Source organism: Pelodiscus sinensis, chromosome 15 (assembly GCF_052426305.1).
Source record: "Pelodiscus sinensis isolate ZL-2025 chromosome 15, ASM5242630v1, whole genome shotgun sequence".
NCBI classification, from domain to species: domain Eukaryota; kingdom Metazoa; phylum Chordata; order Testudines; family Trionychidae; genus Pelodiscus; species Pelodiscus sinensis.
This window is the reverse complement of record NC_143066.1, coordinates 5847565-5874327: the sequence shown is the minus strand read 5'-3', so window position 1 is coordinate 5874327 and position 26763 is coordinate 5847565. Positions and strand designations below refer to the sequence as shown.

Genomic DNA, 26763 nt, shown 5'->3' with positions numbered 1-26763 from the left:
TGGCCCCTTAAATAATAAATGTGTTAGTCTTCAATGTGCCCCAAGATTCCTTGTTTCTACATGAAAGCCTCCTGGGTCTGGCACCTATGAATCTGATAGGTCCCAGATGAGGGATATTGTGGGACTAAGGGAGGTCATTTGTGGCTCCCCTGCTGCTCCACCAGGCTTCACCCTTCTCTTCCCCTCTGAACCACAAACCAGGCTTTCCAGAGCCGGGCCTCCCCACAGTCCAGCTGGGCTGCACTCCAGGCTCCTGCCCCTGCCTGGCACAAGACTGATCCTGAAATCGATGTGGTCCTACCCGAGGCGAGTCCCGGTTTATAGAGGTGCAACCCTGACTCCTTTCCCAGTGGCTTTCAGAGGGGGGAAAACTGCCCGGCATTTCCCCCCAGCCGAGCGGGAAACCCTCCTGTGCACGCGGGCCCCCGAGACAGCGCTCTGCCCGCGAGCCCTGCTCCATGGGGGGCAGGGGCCGGGACCAGACGCTGCCCAGGCACCAGCTGGTGCTGCGCAGGCGCGAGCCGAGTTCCGGCTCCGCGTGTCACGTGGGGCCGGGCAGCCTATCGGGCGGCTTGCCGCGGGGTCGCGGGAGGGGGAGGGGGTCTGGCCGCGGCTCGCGCTGGTTGCTGAGAGGCGGCCCCGCCGGCCCGGAATGCGCTGAGCGACGCCCCCGCGCGCCGCGCCCCCGCCGCCCGAGGCAGCCGCCGCCCGCCCGAGGTGAGTGACGCGCGGCGGGAGCGCGGCCCCCCCGCCAGGCCCGGGGCCCCCGGCGAGCCCGTCAGACCGCCCCCCCCCCCGCCGGGCTGCCCCCGGGGCGACCCCTGACCCACTTCGCGTGCGGGCCCGCGTCGCCGCGGGGCGGGGAGAGCCAATCCGGAGTCGCGCCGTGTGCACGCGCGCGCTCCGCTTTGGCTCCGAGCGCGCGCCAGGGAGCGGTCACGGAGCGGGGCCTCGCCCCCGCCCCCCCGCGCAGTCCCGCCCCCCGGGGCCCGGTGGGGAGGACGCGGGGCTCCCCCCCTGCCTGGGGCCCGCTCCTCCCCGGGCAATTCCTGCCGCGGGAGCGTCCTGGGACCTGGCGTCGGTGACAGACTCGGGCCGGGGAAGGTCGGAGCTGCCCGGGGTCCGGCCCCGCGCTCCTGAGCCTGCCAGCGCCCTAGGAAACCCGGCTAATCGCTCCTGGGCGCCTGCCCGCCTCTGGACAGTGCTGATGCCACTTCCCTGCCAGACGGGGGGCGTGTCTGCGGAGTGGCTGCGATCTCGTGTGGGGGGAGTGTTCTGCTTACTCTGGTTTTGTTTCAGGATTGATCAGCCATCTGGTACGAGTGTGAAACTTCAACGCCCATTGGCTAATACGTATTTTAGAGCGAGAACTAGAACAGGTTTATACAAGTGTAAAGGGCATTACAGTTTATTTCATGGCTAATGGCCCAGGCAAAAGCGGGCGAGGTTTCTTGGGAGAAATATAGTTAATAGAAAGGCTTTCAGAAATTGAGCTTTTTTTAGTTAACTGAGTTTCTGAATCATCATGCTGTCTCTTGTATGGTGACTCTTAGACGGTGATTCCTGCTTGGAGGTGCAGTTTGCTGCTCTAGACTAATAAGCTTTGATTTGGTAGCTACTGTAAGTTGCAACTTTTTAGCTATAATATTGGGAAGGGAAAACTTGCTTTTAACATGAGATTAGGCAGTGGCTACAAAATGTAAAATGTACTCTAATTCTGAAAAGCTTACTCCACACACATTGTGATGCTGAGGTTGTTTTAGTTAGTCCATTGTCTTTCATTCTAAAGAATTACATCAAATTTTACAGTTTTTCAGATGTTGCTGCTGCATTTGTTCTGTTTTTTAGAATAAGTGGGGGGGGGGGTTCTGGTTTTTTGTACATCTACATACACAATAATTGTTTTCATTCTCTACTGAAATACAGCCATCTGGGTTACTTTTGCCACATTTGTAATGGTGCACAGCAATGCTACATCAGATTAGGAAAAGGACCGAACAATATTATGTCCATTGAAATTGCAGGTTGGAGGCGTCAATTGGGAGAGCGTAGTCATGCAACTTGAAATTTTTTAGCAGGATGCCAGGAGAACACCACATTCTTTCATAATGTGTCATGAGATCTGTTGTGATTAATTTCAGTTTTGAGTTTGATCTGAAAGATTGCACTTCAGCATAGTGCCCACTAGCACTGGCCTGGAGGAACGGGGGAATGCTTCAATATTTGACTTAGAAAGCAGAGTGCCATATTCAGAATCACTGACACCTTTCTCCTCTTGGAGTTGAGAGCAACCTGTTAAGTTAAGCTTGGCTTCAGTGCAACATAAAATAAAATATTGCTGTTCTGAAGAGTTTACAATCTAACTTGCCTGTTGCATATACTTTCCCATTTCTTATAGCATTGGAATGATAGATTGTCAGCTTTTCTTTTAGCAGTGAATTGTACAGTGGTTTGACTTGTTTTCCTTTTGTTGAACAACACAGCAGATGGCTTGTGCATAGACATCTGCAGGCTGTCTTTAATTAAAAAAGGCTTCTGCGAGTACACTATTTCTGTACGAGCATCCAGTTTCATCTCCATATACTCAGCCCACTTCCAAGATTTCCAATACACATCTTTGCTTTCCTGTGTAGAGTTGAGTGGCTTCATGTCTCATGTTTTAATACCAGAATGGATCTAGTCAGACCTGCATCTTGCAGGCTGTAGTTTTGACAGTGATTCATTTACCCAGCCTAACAACTTGTTGAACTGGAGTGTATCTTTCAGAAAAACATCCTGTCTTGATCTGTAGACTCCAAGTGATGGGAAGTTTACCACATTCCTTGGTAAGCTATTCCCATGATTAATTACCTTCATTGTTAAAATGCACATCCTGTTTCTAGTTTGAATGTTACAGACTTGACTTTTAACTACTGGATCTCATTTGACTTTTACCCACTAGATTAAAGAGCCCTCTGGTATGGAATAGCTTATCCCAATGTATTTACTTATGGACTGATCAAATCTCTTACCCTCGTCTTCCCTGTAAGAGCCCTGATGATTCCTCAGTGCTGCCACAAGGCTGGGTTCCAAAATAATATTTTAAGTAAATGGTTTTAGTTACTCTTGGTCAGATAATTTGTTGTCTTGCTTGCAAGCCGCTGATTTAACTCGAGCAGTCAGTAGGTGGACTCTGGGCCAAACCTGGACTACCAGATGCTTTTGAACAGACTGTGAAATCTTTTTATTTATTTATTATGGCTTTTGTTCTTCTTTGGCATTTGCACCTTGACTATAGACCTTCATCAAGAAATGTGGACCTTGACAAAAAATTGATTACTCCCGATTTCTTTATCTGACTGGTAATTAATAAAGAATTGTATTGTGGTACATTAAATATGACTCAGGTATCCTGTTCGAATGCCCTTTTGAGTGGCTATTTTCTACCTTTAGATGAGGCTACTTCTTACTAAAAAGGAAAACTTTTTTTATTGTGTGACATTACTTTCTAAATTGTACCTGATGTCAGCTGAGATCTTGCAGAGAATCTGAAAATGGTTTTCTGTTAATGCCACTTTGAAGATTCGGAGTTCCTCATCCTGATATCTTTATACTGAGAAGCATTATTGTCTCCTCTATGGAAGTCTGAGTCTAGATTATACTGCTCAGATGTTGCAAACTGAAAGGAACCATGACTGTGGACAATTGCCCATGTTTGTTTTTGTATCAGGCAGCAGGTCAGCTGTTCTGTTACACCTACTGTTAGTTCTTTGGGGGCAAGGATTGTCTTTACTTCTGGGTTTTCTTCAGTCCTAAGAATACTTGATTGGTGCTGCACAAATAAATATACTTAGACCCAGTCTGGCAGTATCCTGTGCATGCTGTTGGGAATCTGCAAAGCAGCCCACATAAGTCTCTAGACATGCAGGTTTTAGTGCTTCTAACCTGTAGCATCCATAGGGTTACCATTTGTACTTTACATTTATGATGCTTAGGACATCCTAAAGAAGAGAGAATGAAGAAACTTGTTAAGTTTATTTTCTGGCGTTCTTCTCTCTCATTCCAGACACTTCTTCTGCAAAGATCAAAGTTTAGCACAGTCTAAAATCATCTTTAAATTATGTGCATCATTCCTGGTGATACTTGGAGCACACCTTCCTGTGATGCCTTAAATACAAAGAATTGTGAAAAGGCTTCTGGGATTTGATTTAATAGAATATATCTTTGATTCCTCTGAAAAGGTAGGAAATACTAAGATAATCCAAGTTTTAAAAGTTTATTGCCATTCCGTTTTGAATTCCTCCCCTCGCCTGGTAATTGGGGGCACTAGCACAAATCTGTACCAGAGACTTTGAAACCTTACTGTGTTGAAAGAGCTGCACAGTCTCTGAGCCATGCTTACATCACTGATGTTGGAAAACTCCATCGGGGAAGAAATCAGAGAAGCCGTTTTAGTAGGTACTGTATTTGAAATGCAAGATCTGGGAGAAGACTGTGTTTGCCAATGGAGGTGGGGCATGGAATATTCTCTGTAAGCCTGTTGGAGGCTATTGCAAAAAGTATTTAAAAAAAACCTATAACCAGATACTTGGTAGTGTTCCTCTACAATGGTATGCATCAGTTAATAAAATTCACTTGACGGGTAGTGCTCCAGAACTACCAATATGAATACCTGCCTAGGAACTTAAATCTTGGATTTGTAGTAGGAATGTTAGCGTATAGCTGTTTAAACGATTAACCGATAAACCCAGGCTTATTGATTAATGCTAAGGAATACACATACACACACCCCTTGCTGCCTCAGAGGCAGCAAAGGTTGGGGAGGTGGAAGCCAGTGCCCTTTGGAAGGGGGCTTTTAAACCAGCTGCCTGCATAGCCCCTCCCCCATACCCCCCCCACCTCCCACAGAGGCAGCAGCGTGTGGGGCAGGTGAGAGCCAGTGAGCACCAGATCCCACAGAGCTCCCCCCCCCCCCCCCCCCCACACACACATACACGCTGCTGCCTCCGGTAGAGACGCAGCAGCACAAAGGGTGAAAGGGGCAGGAGGGAGCCAGTACACGCGGGAAGTTGGCTTTCAAACCAGCTCCCCACGCATATAAGCTCCTGCAGAGCTGCTCTCTGCCCTGCACTGCTGTCTCTGTGGGGCAGGACAGGCAGGAGCAAACCAGCTCCCTGAGAGGTGCCCTCCCCCAACATGTAACTGCTAAAAATTCAAGCAGTTACATGTTTGCTTACTAACCTGATAGTTAACATCCCTAATCTGTCAATCCTGTTCAATTAGACAGACACGAAGTTCTAACTTTCCAGTGCGTACACTGTTAACTAGAGTGAGACTGGCGGGGCTTTTTTTTAGTTGGTGCCTGTTCTAATTTTGCAATACCAGCATGCCCAGCATACATGGTGAATGGCTTGGATTAGGAGGAGGAGCAGCTGCTTATTGGAAAATTGCCTTATTGAGTGTTGGCAGATCATCTGCCGTAAACTTGGCTTTAATCTGACCCTCTTGTGTCATCCCCCATTAATGCTGTTGTCACAAAGTAAGTTTCTTTTCCATATCTAGCCAAAATAGCTTTAATAGCAAAACCTTCTCAGTGACTCTTGCTCACCATTCCCCGAGGGAATCGCTGTATCCAGGACAACAGAGCTATGCCACTTGCAGTCTGCTTTTGAAGATACTCAGCGCAATCTACCACTTGAGTAGTGTAGCTTCAGATTGTAGCTAGAGAGCAAAAGAGCTGGTGAAGTCTTGGTTTAAAGACAGGAAGATAATTTATATTGTCAGTGACATTGATATTTTTGCTTCATTGAAAGCAGGATGTGAACAGGTAACTGGTTCCCCAGTCTAAATAAGCTTTATACTGCAGAGCCACTGCCAGGGAGGAGGCTAGAAGTTCAGATCAGGGAGTTGTGCTTACACTTTGTTAGCTTGTATGCTTCTCACATCTCCAGACACTCCCAACCCTCCGCTCTGGCTTGTTTACCTTCCTCTTCACTGATAATGATGGTCTGGTTGATAAAGATAATAGTATTGACCTAATATCCCTAGATTTCTGTAAGGTGTTTGACTTGGTATGGTGAGTAATTAAAAAAAATCCAGAACGATATAAACGTAACAGGACACTTTAAAAGGATTGAAAGCTGGCTTAAATGATAGGTCTCAAAATATAATTGTAACTGGGGAATCTTTTCTAATAGGCTTCCATGGGGATTGGTTCTCGGCCCTATGCTATTTTTTTAATTTATTTAATGACGTGGAAGAAAACAGTCATACTGGAATGCTTGTCTTTAGTTGCTTCTCACAGTAACATGATCTGTTTGTTTATCCCCCTTGTTGGCAATAGCTCTCCTTGAGTATACTTTCCTCTGAATTTCCAGATCTATCACCAGCAGAAACAATTCTTCTTCTTTCTAGTTACACACCCTTGGAGAACACTGAAACCCTTCCCAGCTGCTGTAGAAGGAGCTTGAGAGTTTCATACAAATCAAACCAAACCCAGCTTGAAGCATTCCCAGGAGGCGAGATACACTGGGAACAATTACACAAGCAGAGCACAGACCAAAAGGTGTAGTAATAAGATACAAGTACTGTGTTTCCGTTGGAGACTGTTGCTGAATGTTGTGATATGATGTAACTGGATGTTTATGTCCTTGCTTGTTTTGGCTTAATCTCTTGCACCTTTGGTATCTTGGCTCAGAGACAAGTTAGGCTGTCATCTTTCAGAATGCAGAGGAGTTGCCAGATCGGAAAGGACTAGTGATCCTTCTAGTCAAATGTCCCTTCTGTGAGAATAGCGATATGGGGAGTAGATGTAAAGCCCTTCAAAGTACCGAATTGTGAATACAACTGGCAGTCTGCTGATGTCTGAGGATTTGATGGGTCTGGTGGCTGCTGGTCTGACTCGTATCACTGCTATGCTGTTCATGCTCATATGTGATCAATCATTTTTTGAAACTTACTGTTGTTTCCTTTAATAGCCTAAGGTTTATAATTATAGGCTGCATAAAAAAAGTTTCTGATCTGTTTAAACGTGTGTTTTGATTTCTCCTGTCCTCTTATTCTTAAGGCAGTGGACTGAATGCAAGGGAGTGCCCCGTTGGGCTCTTCTGTGCCGCTTTTCACTGGTTTCATACCTTGTTAGCAGTGGTGTGTCATGGACTGAAAGGTCTGTCAAGTGTTGATATGTTGATGTGTAGCCGGGGCCTCGGGCACAGGGCCAAACTGGATGGTGCTTACTCCCCATCCCCCATGAGGACTACTGGGCTGAGCCCCAAATGAGTGTGCCCCACAGTTTGGGGGCCTCTACCTTATGCACTGGGAGCTGCAGATTTTCAGCACCTTTGAAAATCAGGCCACTAATTTAGTAAGTGGGAGTGACGGGAAAGTCTGACTGAGCATGTTTTTAAAAATAAGCTAGGCAAAACCCCATCAATGTATTTAAACAAAAGAACTGGTAGACCCATACCAAGCAGATAATTGACATGCCTGGCTGCTTCCATAAAAGAGCTGGGACTGTTGAGCATTTCAGTCTGCTCTGTGGGCAGAGGAGGAGACCCCAACACTGAAAAGGAAACTTTCCCCCTCCCAAAGACAAGACTTCAGTAGTATGGCAGTTCCACTGCCGCAGGTGGGTGAACCTCTCCTTCTCTGGCTTCATTCTCATAAGCAGGTGAGGGACTGAAACTGTGAATGCAGCTCAGTATTACTCCAGGATACCACAAAAGAAAGTTAAGGATGTATCTTCATTGGAAGAAAAAGGTGTGTGTTTACACAGACAGCTCTCTCCAGGTGAAATCCTACGACAGAAAAGACACTATAGTTCTTACCTCATTGTAACTAGAAAAGCCTTTTTCCAAGTGTGTGTGGGGAGGGGAGGGGAGGGATATGGTGTTGATGCTACAAGCTACATTGATGTAAAAGCTGCCTTGTTTCTACTACAGGTTGAACCTGCCTAGTCTGGTGCCTTCAGGACTTGACTGGTGCCGGACCATGGGAGGTCAATATTGTCTAGTAGCATTGCCAACACTTCCCCTGCATACTTGGCTCTTAGAAGACATTTGGGGGTAAATTAGAGCTAAATAACAGCACAGAACACTGAGAGTCAGGACTGGTGGCTGTAAACAAACTTTTTGGGATTGCAGGGAACTTGGCCATATGCATAAATGGACATCCAGTTAACTACCACGGATACTGCCAGACTGGAGAGATTCAGCCTGTGCAATTTTCCATGAGAATCGATATATCTACGTAAAAACACCTTTTCATGCAGTGGTGTGTTCTTGCACTGGCTTAAGTGAGAGGGGGATCCCACTGCAAACCAAAGGCTGGCTGGCTGAGCAGATCTCCCTTGAGGAATCCAGTGGTCAAAAACTTCTGAGAGCTGCCCTCACATCCTTTCTTTGGCTTGTGCGTAAATAAGGAAGTAAACATGGAGTTGTGTTAGTCTCTGTTCTGTTAAAACCCAGGCAAGGTTTTGAAAGTTGGTGTTAACCAGAGAACTGTTGGTGTTCTCAGGGAACACAAAGCTCTGCAGGAATGATAAAACACATGAGGAAAGGTAGATACTGCACCACAGTTCAAACATCCCCTAGCCCCGAGCATTAAATGATTGCCGTGGGCTGGCTGCTTGGTGCTGCAGGTATGAAAAAAGTTGATGAATCTGCATCCAGCTGTAAGAGGGGCACAAACCATCATAGTTGGCCCCTAGTGCAGAGCCCAAAGACTCAGTCATCTGTGAAGATGGAATGAACATCTAATCCCTACAGGTAGTTCCTCCGGTTAGTGCTCAAGCACACTGATAGATCATCACTGCTGAATCTTTTCTGGCGCTTCTTTGTGGCCTCCAGCGCTGGGAAGCCACTTTCACCAAGATGAAAGTCTGTTGTTTACAGCAGGCTTTCTTTTGTAACAGCACTGCAGTAAACCTGACTGGGAGAACTGTTCAGCAAAGTAAACAAGCACAGTTCCAGAAGATACCCTTCATGTTGATAGCTGTACTTCTAATATTAGAGTACTTCATGCATGTGAGCAAATGCCCTAGATTAGTAGAGAGCCCTCCCACCCCCACTCGTGCTTTGCAGAACAAAATATTTCAAGAACTCTAAGCAAGGGGGGACTGGGAGAGGAGGGCTCAGTTGAACTGCTCTGTAACTGGTAAAGGTGGGAGAATCCTTTACTACATCATTTGAAAGAGTCTCCCTGCAACAGTGGCTCCCAAATTTAAGACAATCTACCAACTGCATTTTATTTGGGGGGGGGGGGGGTGGGCGTGTGTGTGTGTGTATAAACTATTTTAATTTTTTTAATTAAAACACACAAAAAGACACAATTATGTGTATTCTACACTGCGAGTAGCTCAGCTCCCCCTCGTGTCCCCAGTTTGCTGTGGAGGCCCTGGGGGGGTAGAAGGGAAGGCAGCAGCTCCTTTTCCATGCGGTTTGGTGGGCCGTCTGTTCCCACCATTGTGAACTAGTGTGTAGGATTGCAGTGCTACTCAGGTTCAGCCTAGCCTCGCCTCCATCTTGATGGAGCAGCCGCTGGGCCAAACCTGAATAGCTCTGCCACCCTGTGTACCATGTCACAATTAGGGATGTGAAAGGTTGACTGGTAAGCATCTCCTTAATGGATGATGCTTACCGGTTCCGGCTAACTGTTAACCAGTGGGGGCTGGAGCAGCTACCAGCCTGCGTGGGCAGTAGGCTGCACTAACCCTGCGGGGGCACACCACAGACAGGGGCTAACAAGCATTAGCAAAGTCTTGTTCTTGAAAGTGGGAGAACTGCTGAAAACACTAATAATAATGCTCTGTAGTTTGGTGTGGTGCTTTCCATCCTTTGATCTCACAGGTGTTTTAAAGGCTAGGAATGTACATTTATCCCTGTTGTACACTGGGTTATCTGAGGCTCAGAGAGATGTTGCTACTTTTTCAGGGTCTCACACTGAGCCTGTGGTTGAACTCCTGGTTCCCAGCATATGCTCAGTCCGCTAGGCTACAGCAGCCTCCTATTATTGTGAGAATGGGGTATATTCAGCTGCTCCAAGTACTCTTCCACTGCATTTCTGCAGCCCATAGGCACCTTTCTGGAAGAATGCTGGGATCCAATCTCATGGCTGGAGGCTGTTCGCATTAGTATCACTGTATCCCTTACTCAAGAGTTTCACCGTATTCCAAGGGCCAAGAATCCTGGGAATCTTTTAGCCTTGGACGGAAATATTCTGTGTTGTGACAGTATCTGTTGTCTTGAAGTGATCCAAAAGCTCTTCAGCAGAGAATGGAATTAAAAGCATATTCGGTACAGCCGTAACTTGTAAAAATGTTTTCTCATAACTGTTCCCAAGGACTTCTAGGAATGTGATGTTGTTCTCAGCTCCCTGGAGGATTGGTCAGCACTGAATGTGCTGTCCAAGCAGCTCAAATCTAAATCATTGCTGCAGTTGCTTGCTACTGCTTCTTATTTGAGAGCCCTAACGAGCTCCATGAAACTGAAATGATTTTGTAATTGTGACACTGTCTTAAATCACACACCCCGCAAAGTCATAGCATGGACTGGAATCGAATTTGTTCCGCCTCAGAGTACTAGGATCAAAGGTTTACTAAAGCACCTGTAAATTGGTCAGAGCCCCCATCTCAGCAGTAAGGGATTATGCACATGCTTTCACATGCTGCTTTTCCCAGGATCCCCAACCATTCCAAAATCATGAGTTAGGCCTCCAAAAATTAGAAGACTGGGTTTACATTTTTTAATGGATTCTCTCTCCCCCCCCCTCCCCTTTCTAAGCATTACACACTCTAGTCATGTTCTCTATGGATATGAGAGCTAGAAGCTTTTTTTTAAGTAGAGATTTTTGGTTATATGAACCTGGGAACTGAAGCTTTAAGAAACACCAAGTATTGTGAAATTTGCAGTAAAACTATCTGAGTTAGTAACCACACCTCCCGTGGCAGTAAAACTGACCAAGCTTACGCAGTGGCCTGTGTGAAATGAATTTTTGGCCTCACTCTACTTCCAGTGGAACTGGTATGTGCGTTACAAAAAACCCACACTTACAGTTAGCTTTAACTAGCCCACTCTGAGCAGAGGCATCAAGAATGAATGAACCATAGACCATGTACTGCCCTCTGCCTAAAAGATGAGACCTCCAGGTAAGGGTTGAGCTGTGGTTGGGGGCACTTGGTGCTTCTGCTCTGTCTGGGTAGGGCTGAGAGACAGTCACCTCTTGTCTGCAATGAATTTGTTTAGAAACATGCACCCTCTGAAACATGACCAGATGGTGGAATCGTGTCTGCTCACACTGGCCCAGCTGGGGACATCTTGAGAGCATGTCAGTGCAGTCATAGCCTTATGCTTTGGGAGTTCCCTCAGTGGGATGTCACCAGGATTATCCAGCGGTCCCCTCTGACTGTAAAAATCTATGAATGTGAGAGCATGATCCTCCTGGGATTCCCACAGGTTCAGTAACTCCCTTGGTTCTTAGTACTAGTTAGTTTTGTTGACTGTCTCCCTGTTTGCACTAACTACCATGTGCTGTGGACCGGCCCAATTCAAGGAGGTCATTGGCGGTCCTTCTATTTCTAGCTAAACAAAATGCAGGCTGCATGATGCATTGCCTCTTGGGTACCTTATTCTAATCCTGTACTTTCTGATCCATGCTTTCTAAAGGTGACAGCCTTTTCCTCTGTACCATTATCTGTGGTAATGTACCTGTAAGCAGTAGGGGTGAGCAAAGCCATGAGACACAAGGAAAAAGGCTTTTGTCTTGCAATTGGCATCTTTGATCTTAACGCTGTCACTGGGTTCAAACCAAAGGGGTGACTGCTGATGGGTGAGTGGCTTGTCTGCATCCTATCTCATCGCTCATTCTGACTGTGCATGCTGTAGGTCAATGAAATCCACAATACAGGGTCCATGTCTTAACACAGATACTCTGGGGCATGCCACCCACCCAGTTCTATACCTTCCTGGGGGCAGCATCACTAGATCAGGATAAGAGAGAGCAGATGAAAATAAACTCACCGCAATGTGATGGGTATGGTTGCTTGGCTATTTCCCTGTGTTTTGTGCATAAGTTTGGCTCTAGGATTTTACCCATGTTGGCTGCAGCCCCCTTTATGCCCTTCACTGCGTTCCCTTCCAGTTCTGGTGTTCAGAGACTTGCTCCAAAGGAGGTGGTGTTGATTTTGAGTATTCATCATACAAGCACTTGAAAATCCTGAGCCCTGAATTGGGTTAGAGCTCCACAGATTCTCATCTGAGAGTTGCTGTAATAGGGGGAAACTCTGAAGCTGTAGGACACCGGAGGGGGAGGGACCCACGGAGGTACTGATAACTGAAGGTGGCTTGTAGGGATTCAGGCTGAGCGGCTGCTTTTCATTCACCTGTTACTGCCCTGGCTCTGCAGAACAGGTTTATTACTCTAGGCCACCTGCCACATGGCAGCTTGCAGAGAACACTTGTTCTGAGTAGTGCTGTAACCTGGCTCTGTGCTTCCTTTGTGCATACCGAGGTGTATGTTCGCTCTGCCACCTATTGGCTGCTTTCTTCCCTAGCACTTAATACATTTGACACCATTGTAAGAGAGAACTTTCATTTTAGCGTTGCTATAATTGCACTGATCTGGGGGTGGGAGGAAATGGTGCCAAGGCTTGTACTGGACAGTCCCTGCAGGGTGGACCAATTTATATCAGTGACTGAAATCCTGATTTAAATCAATGCTTCTGTTTGTACTTTATCTTCTAAGGAAAGGTGTTTTTCATTGGTTGAGAACTACTTTTTTTTGGCCCTCTAGGAGGTTACGTTGTTACTAGAGTACATTTCCATGATGGGTGGAGTCATAAATACTAATAATTTGAGATCTGAGCCAATCACGGTTCTGGTATGAAGAAGTTTGAGGGAGGGTCATGAATTCAGCATGTTTATTTTTTTTTTCCACGTATTTTGTACTAACTTCAGAATCCATTCTTTTAAACCATGCTTGTTATCTCCCTGTGGGGTGCACAGCTCGGCTTGGCCTAAGCATGACTTGCTTGGCAGTGAAGACTCCCCCTAGCCCCGATCTGGCCTTCCAGACCGGTTAGTATTTGGAATGAACCTGAAGCTTTCAGGTGCACCCTTTCTAATGTTTCCTTCTCCCTTGCAGGCGTGAATGACAGAGGAGGTGCCCCCAACTGCAGTTAGTGACATAAACCTGCGTCTTCTCTGCCACGATGACATAGATGTAGTGAAACAGCTCTGCGGCGACTGGTTCCCAATTGAGTATGTGACATTCCCTGGTGGAGGGGGGGCGCTCCGAGAGACTATAAACTGTTGGTGTGTAAGTGCAGAGCTGTGAGCACAGGCAAGCTCTGGGACACTGTCCCATATGCTGATGCACTTCAATCCTGCCCATTACCCACTGCCAGTCCAACCTTACATCACTTGTACCGCACTGCCAGAGGCCCCTCAGTATTCAGAGGGGCTGGAGAGAATAAACAGCAGGAGCAGATAAACTCTCATGTTCCGTCAGTATCACACCCCAAAGCCCTCACAAAGGAAGCTGTGTACATTTTACAAAGAGGGAAATCTTGAAGAGAGCTGCTTCTTTTTTTCCCAGTAAGAGCTTACTTTTGGGGAGGCAAGAGTCATGTTTCCGCAAGTAAGGATGAAATCCTCATCGGACAGGTTGCTGGTGGCATAAAATGAAATTAGCCAAGATGGGATGTGGCCCAGACACTTGGGTTAAAACTCACATCCTTACAAACTAGGAATGTAATAGTGTAGACGATTATCCAATAGGCAAAAGCTTATCAGTTAATGCTATCGACTACACACATTCTTTTCTCCGCCTGCCCCTGCCAGTACACTTTTTAGAGGGCTGGCCAGCAGCATCGCTCAGTTCCAGCTGGCACCATGTCCCGGGAGCTACCCTGCTGCAGCTCTGCAGCGAAAGTTATTTAGGAGCCCGGTGGACAGGCACCCCAGCTTGCACAGGATCCCAGGAGCTATCAGCTCTGCATGAAAAGTAATTTAGGAGCTGAGGATAGCTCCCAGAACTAACCTGGGCTGCCTGTCTGTCCTGCTCCTAAATTACTTTTCATGCAGAGCCACAGTGGGGGTAGTTGCCAGCACACATCGGGACTGAGTGCTATCCTTATCAATTAATCGTGTAGTCAACAACATTTTTGTCAACTACACAATTAACAAATTACACACTTCTTAACAACCTTATTACAAACGGTGCCATCAGATCATTAGTGATCACATGTGTAGGCCTCAGTTCTAACTTCATCCAAAACAGAGTCCTTCCAGTGCCAAAGCTTCTTAGCTTGGCTATCTACTGATTCTTGTAGAAGGGTGCCATTTACTAGGCTGCCAACACTACTTCCTTCACCATCTGAGTGTTTATTGCAGCTCTCCCACTGCAGTTTTATTCTGGTCCAGCTTATACTAGAACCCTGCCAGATTCCAGCGAGCGGTCTGACTGCAGGATCCTGGCTCCATTTGAAATGCTGTGTGTCCCAAAGCATTCCAGGGTATTGCTCTTTGTCTTCCCAGGTACCCAGACTCATGGTATCAGGACATCACTTCCAACAAGAAGTTCTTTTCCCTCGGAGCCACTTACAGAGGCACCATCGTGGGAATGATAGTAGCTGAGATAAAGAGCAGGACAAAAGTGCATAAAGAGGTAGGCAAACCATAGTTTAAGATGAGCTGTGCTGTACCCCCAGATGATTGCCTGCTCTGGGGCCCATTTCTCTCCTTGCCTGGCTACTCAGGTGAACAGTCCAAAGACTATATGAACATAGAGACTTTCCAAGGGGGCGGGAAGGGTGCTGATGAGAGATTGAGGAAACAGACAGGTGCGCATTAGCTCAGATGATACTTCCTAATGTTCAGCTGTGTATTGTTGCATGGAAGCAGTGGGCTGCTAGAAATTGGAGACTTCAGTACTGCTTCTGCCATAAGTCATTGGCAGTTGTGGGTGCCTATTCCTTCGCAGGAGGTTCTTCCTGCTATGCAAGGTCAGGCTCTACACATTTCCTGAGCATAGCTAGGATGTGTGCTGTGAGCAAGTTTCTGGGAGGACCTCCTGGCTTTGCCTCTCCTGACCTTAGTGTTGCGTGCAGATCTACTCTAACCTGTAAGCGTCACCTTCTCATCCCGCTCCCTCTGTGTAGTCTGCATCATCAGTGTTCATGCTGGTGTCTTAACTGAATCTTCGCTGTTTGTAGCCCAGGAGCTCTAGGAGAACGAGCTAGATTCTGTTCCTTTTTGTGCAAGGCTTGAAAAATTGGCACTTGCCTGTTGCAAGCGCTGTTAACTCCTGCAGAACCAAAGCTTTCTTCTTTTGCCAGGGCAGTGCTATTTTCCTAGTTCTGCAGAGGGCTCTGGTGCCATTCAGAAGGGACATGGAGAGGAGGTGGGGAAGGGGAAGGGAGCTTATGAAAGGGCAGAAAAATGAAAGCAGATACACCAGAATCTATTGCAGAGGAGAAGCTGAGTCCATATAAAATCACAGGGGCTACAATAAAGTTGACAGTGAAGCTAACTACAATACACTAACCCAGAGGGGTAGCCATGTTAGTCTGTAACTTAGTGGGTTGTGCCCACGAAAGCTCATGATTCTGTCTAATTTGTTAGGCTCTAAGGTGCTACTGGACCCCTCGGTTTTTTATAGTAACCTAGTTCACAGCTATTCTTATCCTTCTGTATATCTGGGAGCATATGGCTTAGTCCTTGGGCAAGGAGATGCAAGCTTCATTTTTCAAGACCTTTTATTGTGCACTGCCAGTAAGGATGTAACATGCTTAACCATTTACTTGATAAGCATTGCCTTACTGCCGTACCTGCTGGGGTAACTGGTTAACTGGCTCTCAGCCAGGCCAGAGCAGCCCCCTGCCTATGATGCAGTTAACTGGTTAAACATTTAAGCAGGATTTTGCATCTGTAACCATCAACAGTTCATTTTACTAAGCCCCAGTTGGTTACATTGAAGGCTGCGATGTTGCTGGAGGCATAACATGGCCTGGAGAACATTGTAATACAGTTGACTTGTAAGAGGATCCCAGCTTATCTGAAAGCCTAGAGTCCATTTGAATAAGTGGGGAGTGGATGACACCACGGTCAGAAGACGGGATACTGGGCTAGATGGTCCATTGGTCTGATGCAGGATGGCCGTGCTTATGCAGGGTTGGTAGGAAAAAAGCATATTCTAGCTGGTAAAAGGCTGATGATTGATCTGGACACTCAAACATGGAATGCCACAGTGCTGTTCAGTGCCTTTCAGTAAACAACGAAACAGTGAACAGATGTTCCATTAACAGATAACTGTGTAAGACCGTAAAGAAACTAAATGATTACTATCCCCTAGCTGGCAAGAAATATGAAAATAGCAGAACTCCCTTCCTCAGCCCAAATGGGATCTTTCCTTTTCCTCCATTTCAGAGGCTGTGTCTTATCTCCCCATTTCCAACAGCTCCATAAAGACAGCTAGGATAAGAAAATGCTTCTGTGAATAGTTGCTTGCTTTGTTTTGACATTATACACTGAGCTATACCGAGATTCACACATGTACTCTACTAAATGTCTGTCGTGTTCTCTATTCAGGATGGAGATATCCTAGCTTCCAACTTTCCGGTCGATACTCAAGTTGCTTACATTTTAAGTCTAGGAGTGGTGAAAGAATTTAGAAAACATGGAATAGGTAAGAACATTCTAAATAGCTTCTGTGTCTATTGCTGAGCACCAGTCCACTGTGTGGGTTATTTACTCCTTGTGACTAGCCTTTGGTGTACGGGTGAAGGTTACAGAACTGAATGCCTTGACTCTGCCCACCGCAGAGCAGGGATGTGAGCGACTAGTCGAATACCTGATAAGCCTCGACATATCAGGTAGTCAAGTCACTGCTTGACTAGTCGCTTCCCCTGCTTGCTGCCTCTGCATCAGAGGCACCAAGGGGGGGAGCCAGCTTAAAAACACCATCTCCGCAGAGGGGGGCAGGAGAGGCAGAGGTGCAGCGGGGGAAACGGCGCGAGCAGGGACCAAAGCAGTCCCTGCTCACGCCGGGTCCAGACTGCTGCCTCTCTCCCATTGAAATGTACAAGAGCTGTAGGCGGCTCTTGTACATTTCAAAGGAAGAGGTACAGCGGGGACCAAAGCAGACGGCCCTGGCTGACCTGGGATGGGAGGGACTAAACAGAGATGGAACTCCTCAGCTCCATCTAGCTGGTCCCCCCAGGACAGGGTTAGGACATGCTGATATTGATGGAAGGCAGAGCAGGCAATGCTGTTGCTCAGACTGTGCTTGCGTTGTGCTGTGGGGAAGAACCACAGGCCTCAGAGGCTGCAAACGTCTGACACCTTCTCCAGCTCTTTCAAAAATGGGGGGAGGGAACAAGGAGGAATCAAGAAATAGTCTATTTATGTGGATCAGAGTCAGTTTCCCTCTAACTTTTTCCCCACCCCTGAACAGAGTTGATTGCTTGTGCACCAGTACGTGAGTGACACATCAACTCAAATGAGTGCCCATGACAAAAATGCAAGGGTTATTGTCCACACAGGACTTGACGTTTATGTGCGGAGTCAGGGAATTGAAAGCTTGAGGCACCAGTTGGCTAGCTCTACTGTCCCAAGTCACAGGGAAAAGCCTGCTCGTTCTCACAGAGCAATGGGCGTGTTCTACCTCAGCAGCCTGGGAAGAGGCAAGTCAGCTGCCCGCATGAAGGTCACTTACAACTCCCCAGGAGCTGTCTTTCTGTCCAGATGTAGCCAGTTTGTTTTCCAGCTGCAGACAGGTAGACTTGTTTGCAGTGAGAACAGACAGGAAGTGCCGGCAGGGTCCTGGACACTTTCCTGTTGCCCTGGACAGGCAAGTTCCTGGATGCTCTCCCACTGCTTCACAGAGCGTTGATAAAAATCAGATTGGATCATGCCCAGCTTGTGCCTGTAGCTCCCTTTCCATGACAGCCCTGACGTAGGGTCTCAAGATCATGGTCACCTGTTTCATGAACTGTCTGCCAGTTTGTGAAACAGCCTTGATGTTCCATCGTTAGACTCTAGGGAGGAGGAGTGTTCAAGAGGTTCAGGATGTGCTTTTCAATAATAGGAAACTACCTACTAGATCTAGTTACTTCTTGAAGTGGAACCATTTTTCTCTGGTCTTGCCGATCTAGAATTTGCCCGAAGTCCAGCATATCTTGGCATATCTGTAGCTAACACAGCGGGAGTTGCCTGTTAGTTTCATCAGAGTCCACCTAGAAGCACGCTCTCCTTTCCTCTGTCAGGCTGCTGAGCGCTTGGTTTTTCTAGTAAAGCTATCAGTAAGATTTTTGAGAGGCTTGGAACAGTTGTATCCTCATATACAAGAGCCCGTTTCACCATGGGACTTAAAGCGTACGTCTACGCTTCAGGGTTTTTCCGGGATACCAGAGGTGTCCCAGAAAAAAACTGCCGCGTCCAGGGAACACATTTGCTCTTCTGCTTTTTTTTGCGGAAGAGCAAACATGCTCTTTTGGGGAGCTCTGTATACCTCATTCTACGGGGAGTGCCATTTATGGAGGAAAAGCCTCTTCGGGAAAAGCAATCGGGAAAAAGCTACGCAAATTGTGGAGAGCTTTTTCCAAAAAACCCCTAGGCTATGTCTCCACTCGCAGCTTCTTGCACGAGAAATATGCAAATGAGGCTTTGTGGACGATCACCGAGCCTCATTTGCGTAGCTAATGAGCCGCCATTTTGCAGAAGAGGTTCTTGTGCCAGAAGGAGCTGTCTACACTGCCCCTTCCTGCGCAAGAAAAACCCTCTTGCTCAATGCCGTTATTCCTGAAAATAATCGGCGTAACGGCATTGCGCAAGAGGGTTTTTCGTGCGTAAGGGGCAGTGTAGACAGCTCCTTCTGGTGCAAGAGCTTCTTCTGCAAAAATGGCAGCTCATTAGGTATGCAAATGAGGCTCAGCGATATTCCACGTGAGTGCAGACCTAGCGAAACTTGGTGCTGCCAGGACTTATGGGACCTCCTTTTGAGCCTTTAGTTGCCTGCTGCTTAGTGTACCTTTCAATGAAGGTGGCGTCTTCTGCCAGGAGGGTGGGTGAATTACAGGTGTAGATGTCTGACCTTCATTATGGTCCTACAGATTCCTACCATAAGCCCGTGGCTGTTGGGAGGAGCTGCTCCAACCCACTACAGCCTTGAGTTTTCCAAAGCCCAGCACTGGAGAGAGGCAAGAGTCTCTTCAGACCGACCAACCCAGGGCCTGCTGGCTGTTCTGAAGAGAGTGAATGACAATGAGGAAAGCTCCAGGAGCGTTGTCCACAGGCTGAGATGACCGGTGCACGGGGTTAGGGCTCCCAGCTGCCCAACCCTCATTGCCCGTCAGAGGGGTCGGGAGCTGCTCTGTGTAATGCTGCTCTTCCTTCCTTTGACAGGCTCCCTCTTACTTGAAAGCCTGAAGGATCATATCTCGACAACTGCCCAAGACCACTGCAAAGCCATTTACTTGCATGTCCTCACCACCAACAACACGGCAATTAACTTCTACGAAAATAGAGACTTTAGACAGCACCACTACCTGCCCTATTATTACTCCATCAGAGGGGTCCTCAAAGACGGCTTCACCTACGTTCTCTACATCAATGGTGGACACCCTCCGTGGACAATCTTATATCCTTTACCTTGGAAACGCATGGTATTTGGGTAAAGCACGTGCTGCAAAGCAAGTCCGGTGTCATTTGGTGATTGGTCCCACCTTAAGGATGGGTGTGTCTCACCTGGATTCCTTACTTTCCAAAGGAGATCTGGTTTGGTCTCTGGCATGTTCGTGCCTGACTTCCTGGGCCGTTCAGAAGAGCAGTGCGTCTCTTGTGGGGGATGGGTTGCAGATCTGGTCTAGATTGGGGACTGATGCTAGTGAAGCTGTTTAGGTAAGACCAGGTGTGGTGTGAACGGGCACTGTGTGGAGTGTCTCAGCACAGCTCAGCTGACTCCCCTTAGGCAAGACGTGCGGCTCCAGCCCTAAACTCCCCACATGGCTCTGTCAGTGCTGGCTCAGGGCTCGTGGACCTTACAGCTGCTTTGCTGGCATAGCTGTGCCCACAGAGCCCACGCGTGGAGAAGGAGCCCAGACTTGAAGCTGTCAGCAGAGCTCATGTTGTTCGAGGAGCTGGGAATAGCGATACCGACAGAAGCACCCTTCAGGCAGCATAGCTGTGTCTACACTGGGGGCCGGGGGGCTGTGCTGGCTAGAGGTGTGATTTCCCACCCCCACACTCCTAGCTGACACAGCTGGGCTAGCGACTCTTAGTATCCAAAGCCATAATCCCAACCTACAGCAACACCTGACCCGGTCTGGGCTGCAGGTTGAACAGACTGCTCTGCTGTGCCATGGTTTGACCGGTGCCTTCCTAACGATTCAGTTACTGACGTGATTGGGGACATGATGTCAGGCCGTCGTGTTAAGGGGCTAGTGAGCTCTTCTGTCCAGAGAAGACAGGCAGTGTCTGCCCTATTGCTGGGTGTATCCCAAACCTGCTAAAGGTTGTGGTCATGCAGAGTGGCGCCTTCTCACCACTGATGGTGTGCTGGACTCCAAATGCAGCTAGAAGCCTGCTGCTGAAAGAGATTTTATTGAACTCTTCTGAATGGCTCGAGGGATTCACGCTCTCCCCCGAGGCAGGGCGGATACAGAACCGGGATGACAAACTACTTTATTGGATGTACTTTGAGGGGAGAGCTTAAAGTCCCTTCGCCTCCGCAGCCAGCTGGGCCATGGCTCCAGCAGCTGGAATGCTGGGACTGAAAGGGACAGGAGTGGTTATTTGGCTAACACATTTCCTGGGCAAATTGCAGAGAATGTTCCCAAAGTGCCGTTGTCCTCTTGCTGTGCGGTACAGCCCTGCACCGTTGTCCCTGCGCCCATTGCTGCTTGGCCTGGCCTAGCTCCGGTTGCTTAGTACTGTCCTGCTACAGCTGCTCTCAGGGCAGTGTTCTAAGTGGCTTTACCTTTCACTGTAAATGTCCTTGTTGTCCTTAACTGAGGCTCACTGACTACCTACAGCACATTGGCTCAACGCTCGCCAGCCTGAGCCCCTGCTCGATCCCTCACCGGATATACCGCCAAGCCCAGAGCCTGCTCCGCAGCCTGCTGCCATGGCCTGGCATTTCCGCAAAGAGCGGCATTGAATACAGCCGGGCAACGTGACCCAGCAGAGGGTGTCGGCAAAGTGAGAGGTAGGCAGCGGTGGGAGTGGTGTTTACCTTCTCTCTGGAGCCCTGCACTGCAGCAAGATGCTGGCACAAAGCCCCACGGTAGCATGTGAGGCAGGAGGCTAAAGCTAGAGCCCAAGTAACACAGGCCGTGTGGCTCAGTGTGCATTCAGCCTCTTGGAAACCGCTAGAGCCCAGGTTCCGAGAGAGCTGCACCCTGGGAGCCCTCTGTGCAGGGCTGTACACAGGCAACTTGCCTCTCTTGTTACAGTTGATGGCAGAATGCCTCCTGGCTTGAGGCCCCGATTCCCCCACCCCCACCCACCCATCAGGGCTCCAGAGCCGGGGCTCCCACTCTGCTCTGCAAAGCACAGCGGCTGTCCTGTCTGTGCAGATACTCAGCCCTTCCGTGGTTTTCCGACAGCTGTTCTCTTGTCTTCAATAGGATCATTCTTCCCTTTACCTCCTGACTCATCTGGCTCCGCACTGATTCTTGTGATGCTGGTTTCCCATCAACCACCCAGCCTCTTCAAATTGACCACTCGTCTGTGGATTGACTGAGATTTGGCAGACATAGGCTTGACCTGCTGCAGCCCTGATTTGTCATCTTGGCCCAGGGTGCCAAGGACTCCTGTGTGGCTTAACAGCTGTTGCCCACTCATAAGGGGTGTGACATGCTATGGGCAGGAACCCCTTCCCGTGGTGGCCCTGTGCGCATGGTATACCTCCTCTCTCCTCCCTTGCCCTTTGCTGTTGGCCAGCTCTCACCTAGATGCCCACAGGTGTGTGGGATGCGATTGTCTGCTTTGCCGTAGCAGAGGCAGGGCCGGGAATAAGGCAATCAGCATGCACTGAGCACTATGTTAGAGGCCACAACACACCAGAGGGCCAGGGCCGTGTCCTCTCAGTCCAGGGGCAGGTGGGAATGGGGCACATTTCTGTTGGGCTCCCAGACTCCTGCTGCAGAGTCTGTGTTGCTGCTGGTAACACTCCTGCCCACACACAGGAAGGAAACTGCTGCTGAGATGCACAGGGATCGTCACCAACCCCTGACTTAAAAAGAAGCATCCGATTCACGATGCGCTACAGTAGAAGACAGGGATTGAAATTGCTGTTTCATAGTGAAATGTAGATTGTCTAGATCCTAGCGCTCCCCAGGAGCGCTGTGGGGAGATGTACAGTTATTCCTAGAGAGGGGAGCGAGCCACCTCCATTCCCTTCCACTGTGCTGCTCTGGGAGCCTCAGTTATCCTCCTGCAGGATGTTTGGGAGCAAGGTTCGTGCACAGATCGCTGCTCGTGCTGAAAATTAGCTGCTGTCCCAGTTGTTTGTAGAGATTGTGGGCCCCGAGAGAAATGGAGGGGGTTACGCCACGGGACAGCCTCCCTGGGGCCCTGGCATGAGTCTGGGATCAAAGGCCGGGTGGAGACTGCAATGGGATTGTCAGCAGTGAAATGCTTGCTTTGTTTGCACAAGACTTGTGCAGGGCACTTCTCACCATGTGGCGCTTCCAACCATTGACCTTCCCAAAGGGCAGCAGGCCTCAGCCTCCCGTATTGCATTAGCGACCTCAGGGCCACAGGGCTACATGCTAACAGGACATTGAAATACACAGCTGAGACAGCTGCACTATCCTGAGAGCAAAGCACCCACTGTGGTCAGTGCCTGGCCCCCTCTCAGCCCTCCTTTGCCCCTCAGCTCTGTATCCCAATCCCCACTGTTCATGTGCCTGCTTCAAAACTGGGCCTTGGCCAAGGAAGTGTGGAACAAAAGCTGCTGTGTTGTCTCTGCTGCTGGAGTGGGAGGGGGGAAGTTACTGTGGAGACGGGCCGGCGGGCTCTTAAATCCGTTCTCCACAAGTCAAAGGGGCGCTGTAGAGGGTATTAGGTAGGAATCATGTCCTCCCACTCAGGGCCTCTGCCAGTGTCCTAGCTCCAGGGCTCTCCCAAACCCAATCCCGAATGGGAGCTGAGCAGAGTAGTGCTGTCCGTGCGGTGCGGCACCAAGCCCAGGGTGCTCCAGTGGGTGTGGCTGAGAGGCAGCAGGGGGAGTCCTTGGGGCAGGTGCTGTTGCCTCATTCCCAGTGAGGGGGCCTGTGGATCTCACCAGGTGCTGGGACGGTTAAGCAGCTTAGAAGTGGGTTTTTTAAAGGGCTCTGCTGAGCCAAGCCTGTTTCCTGGGGCTGGACCAACAGCCCCCAAACAGAACTTCTCAGACTGGTCCATCCACCTCCTTGTGTTTCTTGCTGCCCTGGTCCTGATACTGGTGTGCTCTGTATGCGGGAGGGGATTACGCTGGTTCCCCGTTTGCTGGAGCGCTCTTGGGGGAGAGGCGGCCGCTCACCCCTGCTCCAACTGTCTAGCCTGGTTGCTATGTGGAGAATGGGGCTGGACCCCAGCCAGCAGTGCTGGCCTGGTTGAGTGGCTTAAGGCAGCATTTACTCTGCGTGGGGGGAGGGGGTCCTGAAAGCAGTTGCTCCCAGCACTGACCACAGTGAAGTGAGTAGTGGGCCTTATATTCATGATGCGCTGGGCCTGTTGAGATCTGCACAGAGAGGGCAGCCTCCCTCTGCCCGACTTACAGCAGCCTGAGCTTTCCTCTCCCCTGTGTTGCAGCCAGGGAAGGCCACCTTACTGCCTGGGTGGGGGCTAAGAGGGGGAGGAGACGTCGAAGGGCTGAACATGCACCTCACTGGCACCCTGCTGTCCCTGCAGCTAGGAGTGGGGGACATGCCACGTCCTGACTGCTATGAGCTCTGGCCTGCCCCTGGGTGGGCAGACTGGCATTGCTCTAGCCCCGGAGTGGGCTGGGCATCCTAAGACTGATGGGCTTTCCCTGGGGAGGGGAATTTTGCTCCCTGCCCTATCCCCATGCACATACTGCATTTTTAATAGGGATGTGCTCATGAAGTGGAGGGCCTGGCTGAGTTAGCCTGCTCTGATGCACAGGTATCAAAAGGGGAGGGGTGCAGCTGCCCTATGCCTCTGTGCTGCAGAGGAACAGGTTCTTTCAGTTGTGGGGCTGCCATAGGGGCACAGCAAGACACCTGGCCTGAGGGGAAAGGCCTTGCCCATCACAGCCCTTGCGTAATGGGTGGCTGGCAGCTTGCTTCTGGGGGGGCTTTTGATTTCTTCCCACTGTACGGCTACGTCTAGACTGGCATGATTGGCACGGATGCTTTTCTGCAAAAGCACTTTTGTGGAAAAGCGTCTGTGCCAATCTAGACGCGCTTTTGCACAAGAAAGCCCCAATCACCATTTTTGTGATCGGGGCTTTTTTGCACAAAACAGTACTGTGCTGTCTACACTGGCCCTCTTGCGCAAAAGCATTGGCGCAAGAGGGCTTTTGCTCGAACGGGAGCAGCAGAGCATTTCCGCAAGAACACTGACAATCTTACATGAGATCGTCAGTGTTCTTGCGGAAATTCAAGTGGCCAGTGTAGACAGCTGGCAAGTTTTTCCACAAAAGCACCTGCTTTTGTGGAAAAACTTGCCAGTCTAGATGCAGCCTACCTGTGCTGAGTCCCTGAGCTCTCCCTTCTGCACCTGAGATCTTCCCAGGCCCCTGGAAGAATGGCTTGTGGGGTAGGAGTTGCCAGTTGGAACTAGTCCTGGTCATGCTGCCTGGAGGCTGCCCTCTAATGTTAATTATAGGGGCACCAATCCAAGGCCAGCTCCCTGCCTCAGCAGACTTAGCCAGCTGCTCTGTTTGAGCTCTCAATCATGTCTCCTCCCCTACAGTATTTTTGGACCATGAATATACCAATGTAAATTACTCTTGATCTAGTGGCTCCAGCCAGATTCCGTTCTAAGTTGCAGTAACTGGTTTTGTATTTTCTTACCTAGTTCAGTTTTTAAAAACTGTGTACTTGTGCATGAAGGTTTACTTAGTTGCTAAAGCTGCTTTGGTGTGCATTGGGTTTGCCTGGCACTTGAATGTCTTTCTGAAACAGCTGTACAATAAGGAAGCTGTTTCTTCCCTGTTTGCCTGGGTCTTGTACCCCGGGCTGTTGCACATTCTAACCTTCAACACTCCAGCACAAGAGCATGGCCAGAGATGAGCAACTTGTCCTATCTACCATGCCCCTCAGCTGTTGCACAGGCTTGTCAGTCACACACCACCCTATTGCTACCCTACTGCACCGTTATTTATTGAAGAGCATATTGCTGCCACAGTCAGCCTGTCTCTCTAAATGTCTTCAATTAAAAGGGTCTTTTCTTTTGTGATTCTCCTGCTTGCTGTCAATCCTCAGCTTGGATTGAAACTGCTCATCAATGGCAAGTGCACAGTGGTGCACTCCATAAACACAGATGCTATAAAGGCAGCTGTTCGCTTTTGGCACTGGGCCAGCTAACTGGGCTATCTGCCCAGACAAAGTTTGTCCCTACCAACTGCAGCAGGGAGCATTGCTGAAGGGCTTTGCCTGTGACACTTGGGATCACCAATGGGCCTTCTGTGTCAATGGAATGGCAGTGGTAGGAGTTAATCCCATCAGTCTGTCCTTGTAATGTATTGTTGTAGCACATTGGGATGATAGATCCACTGCAGGGACACACTGATATTCCTTAAAACCAAGGGCTACGTCTACATTAGCACGATCTTGCGCAAATACTCTTAATGCAAGAACTCTTGTGTAGGCGCAAGAGCGTCTACACTGGCATGTGCCTTTGCTCAAGAGCATCTGTGTCAGTGTAGACGCTCTCGCACGCAAGAACGCTCCAATGGCCATTTTAGCCATCAGGCTTTCTTGCCGAAGAAATTCATGTTTCCACTGGCCTCTTGCGCAAGAACAGTTGCCCAAGAGGGCTTATTCCTGAGCGGGAGCATCACAGTTCTTGCACAAGCAGCACTGATTTCACACATTAGAATGTCAGTGTTTTTGCACAAAAGTGGCTGCTTTGGTGCAAGATTGCGCCAATGTAGACACAGCCAAGGACTAGGAATATAAAACCTCAGTTAACTGCTGAAGCATCAGGTTAAACATTTAACCAGTTAACTGACTAAAATGGGGTCCCAGCTGGGCCTGGCTCTGCTGGTTCTTAGAGCAGCCCCCACCAGTCACCCTGAAAGCATTAAGGGGGAGAGAGCAAGAGAATGGCCACTGCTGGGTTTGAGGCCAGTCTTGGAAGCAAAGCACTTTGCCAAGCATCAAGGAATCTACTCCAGCCTCTTACAGCAGTTTGAGCTGTCAGAGAGGGGCCCAAGGGAGGGAACTATTCTGTTTAGAGAACTCCGTTGGCCCAGAGTGATTGTTCCATGACCAAAGCAAGGGGCTTGGTAGAAGTACCTAAACAGATAAGGCAGCATCGGGCTCCAGCCTAGGACCCAGGGAGAGCAAGATCTGCTGGAAGCTGGTGCAGAGACAACTGAAGTGACCCCACCTGTTGAGTGTGCAGAGCCTTGTAAATGAATGGCAACAGCATGCCTGACCATAGGAGCAGGGAGCCATCAGTTTGGTTCCCAGGTGGGCAGGATGTGACTCATGCCATCAGCAAGGTGCTGCAGCAGATTATGCAGAAGGAATTGCCACCTTCACAAGACACTGACAATGGTTGAGGCACTCCAGTCAACCCCACTGGAGACACGGGTGTATCTGGCCAGCTGGGTTTG

General features: G+C 49.0%; 1 protein-coding gene across 6 annotated transcripts; it reads left to right on the top strand.

The window, feature by feature from the left end:
- The first annotated feature begins 579 nt into the window (after positions 1-579).
- On the top strand, positions 580-25379 carry NAA60 (N-alpha-acetyltransferase 60, NatF catalytic subunit). Of its 6 annotated transcripts, XM_075899130.2 has the most exons (10): positions 783-1316; positions 2767-2825; positions 4046-4220; positions 6394-6544; positions 13117-13232; positions 14511-14640; positions 16563-16659; positions 19377-19611; positions 20992-21177; positions 21599-25379. In XM_075899130.2, the coding sequence occupies exons 5-9, from the start codon at positions 13123-13125 to the stop codon at positions 21146-21148; spliced, it is 729 nt and encodes a 242-aa protein (XP_075755245.1). In that variant the 5' UTR covers positions 783-1316; positions 2767-2825; positions 4046-4220; positions 6394-6544; positions 13117-13122; the 3' UTR covers positions 21149-21177; positions 21599-25379. The 6 variants fall into 6 exon arrangements, with proteins under 6 accessions (XP_075755249.1, XP_075755250.1, XP_075755245.1 ...); XM_075899132.2 differs by lacking the exon at positions 2767-2825; XM_006130591.5 differs by having other exon boundaries at positions 783-2825.
- Positions 25380-26763: the final 1384 nt, after the last annotated feature.

Coding starts and splice junctions, on each gene's coding strand:
- NAA60 (XM_075899134.2), top strand. CDS start 13,123: ATGACAGAGGAGGTGCCCCCAACTGCAGTTAGTGACATAAACCTGCGT. Junction 14,641..16,562: donor GGACAAAAGTGCATAAAGAG/GTAGGCAAACCA, acceptor TTCTCTATTCAG/GATGGAGATATCCTAGCTTC. Junction 16,660..19,376: donor ATTTAGAAAACATGGAATAG/GTAAGAACATTC, acceptor TTCCTTTGACAG/GCTCCCTCTTACTTGAAAGC.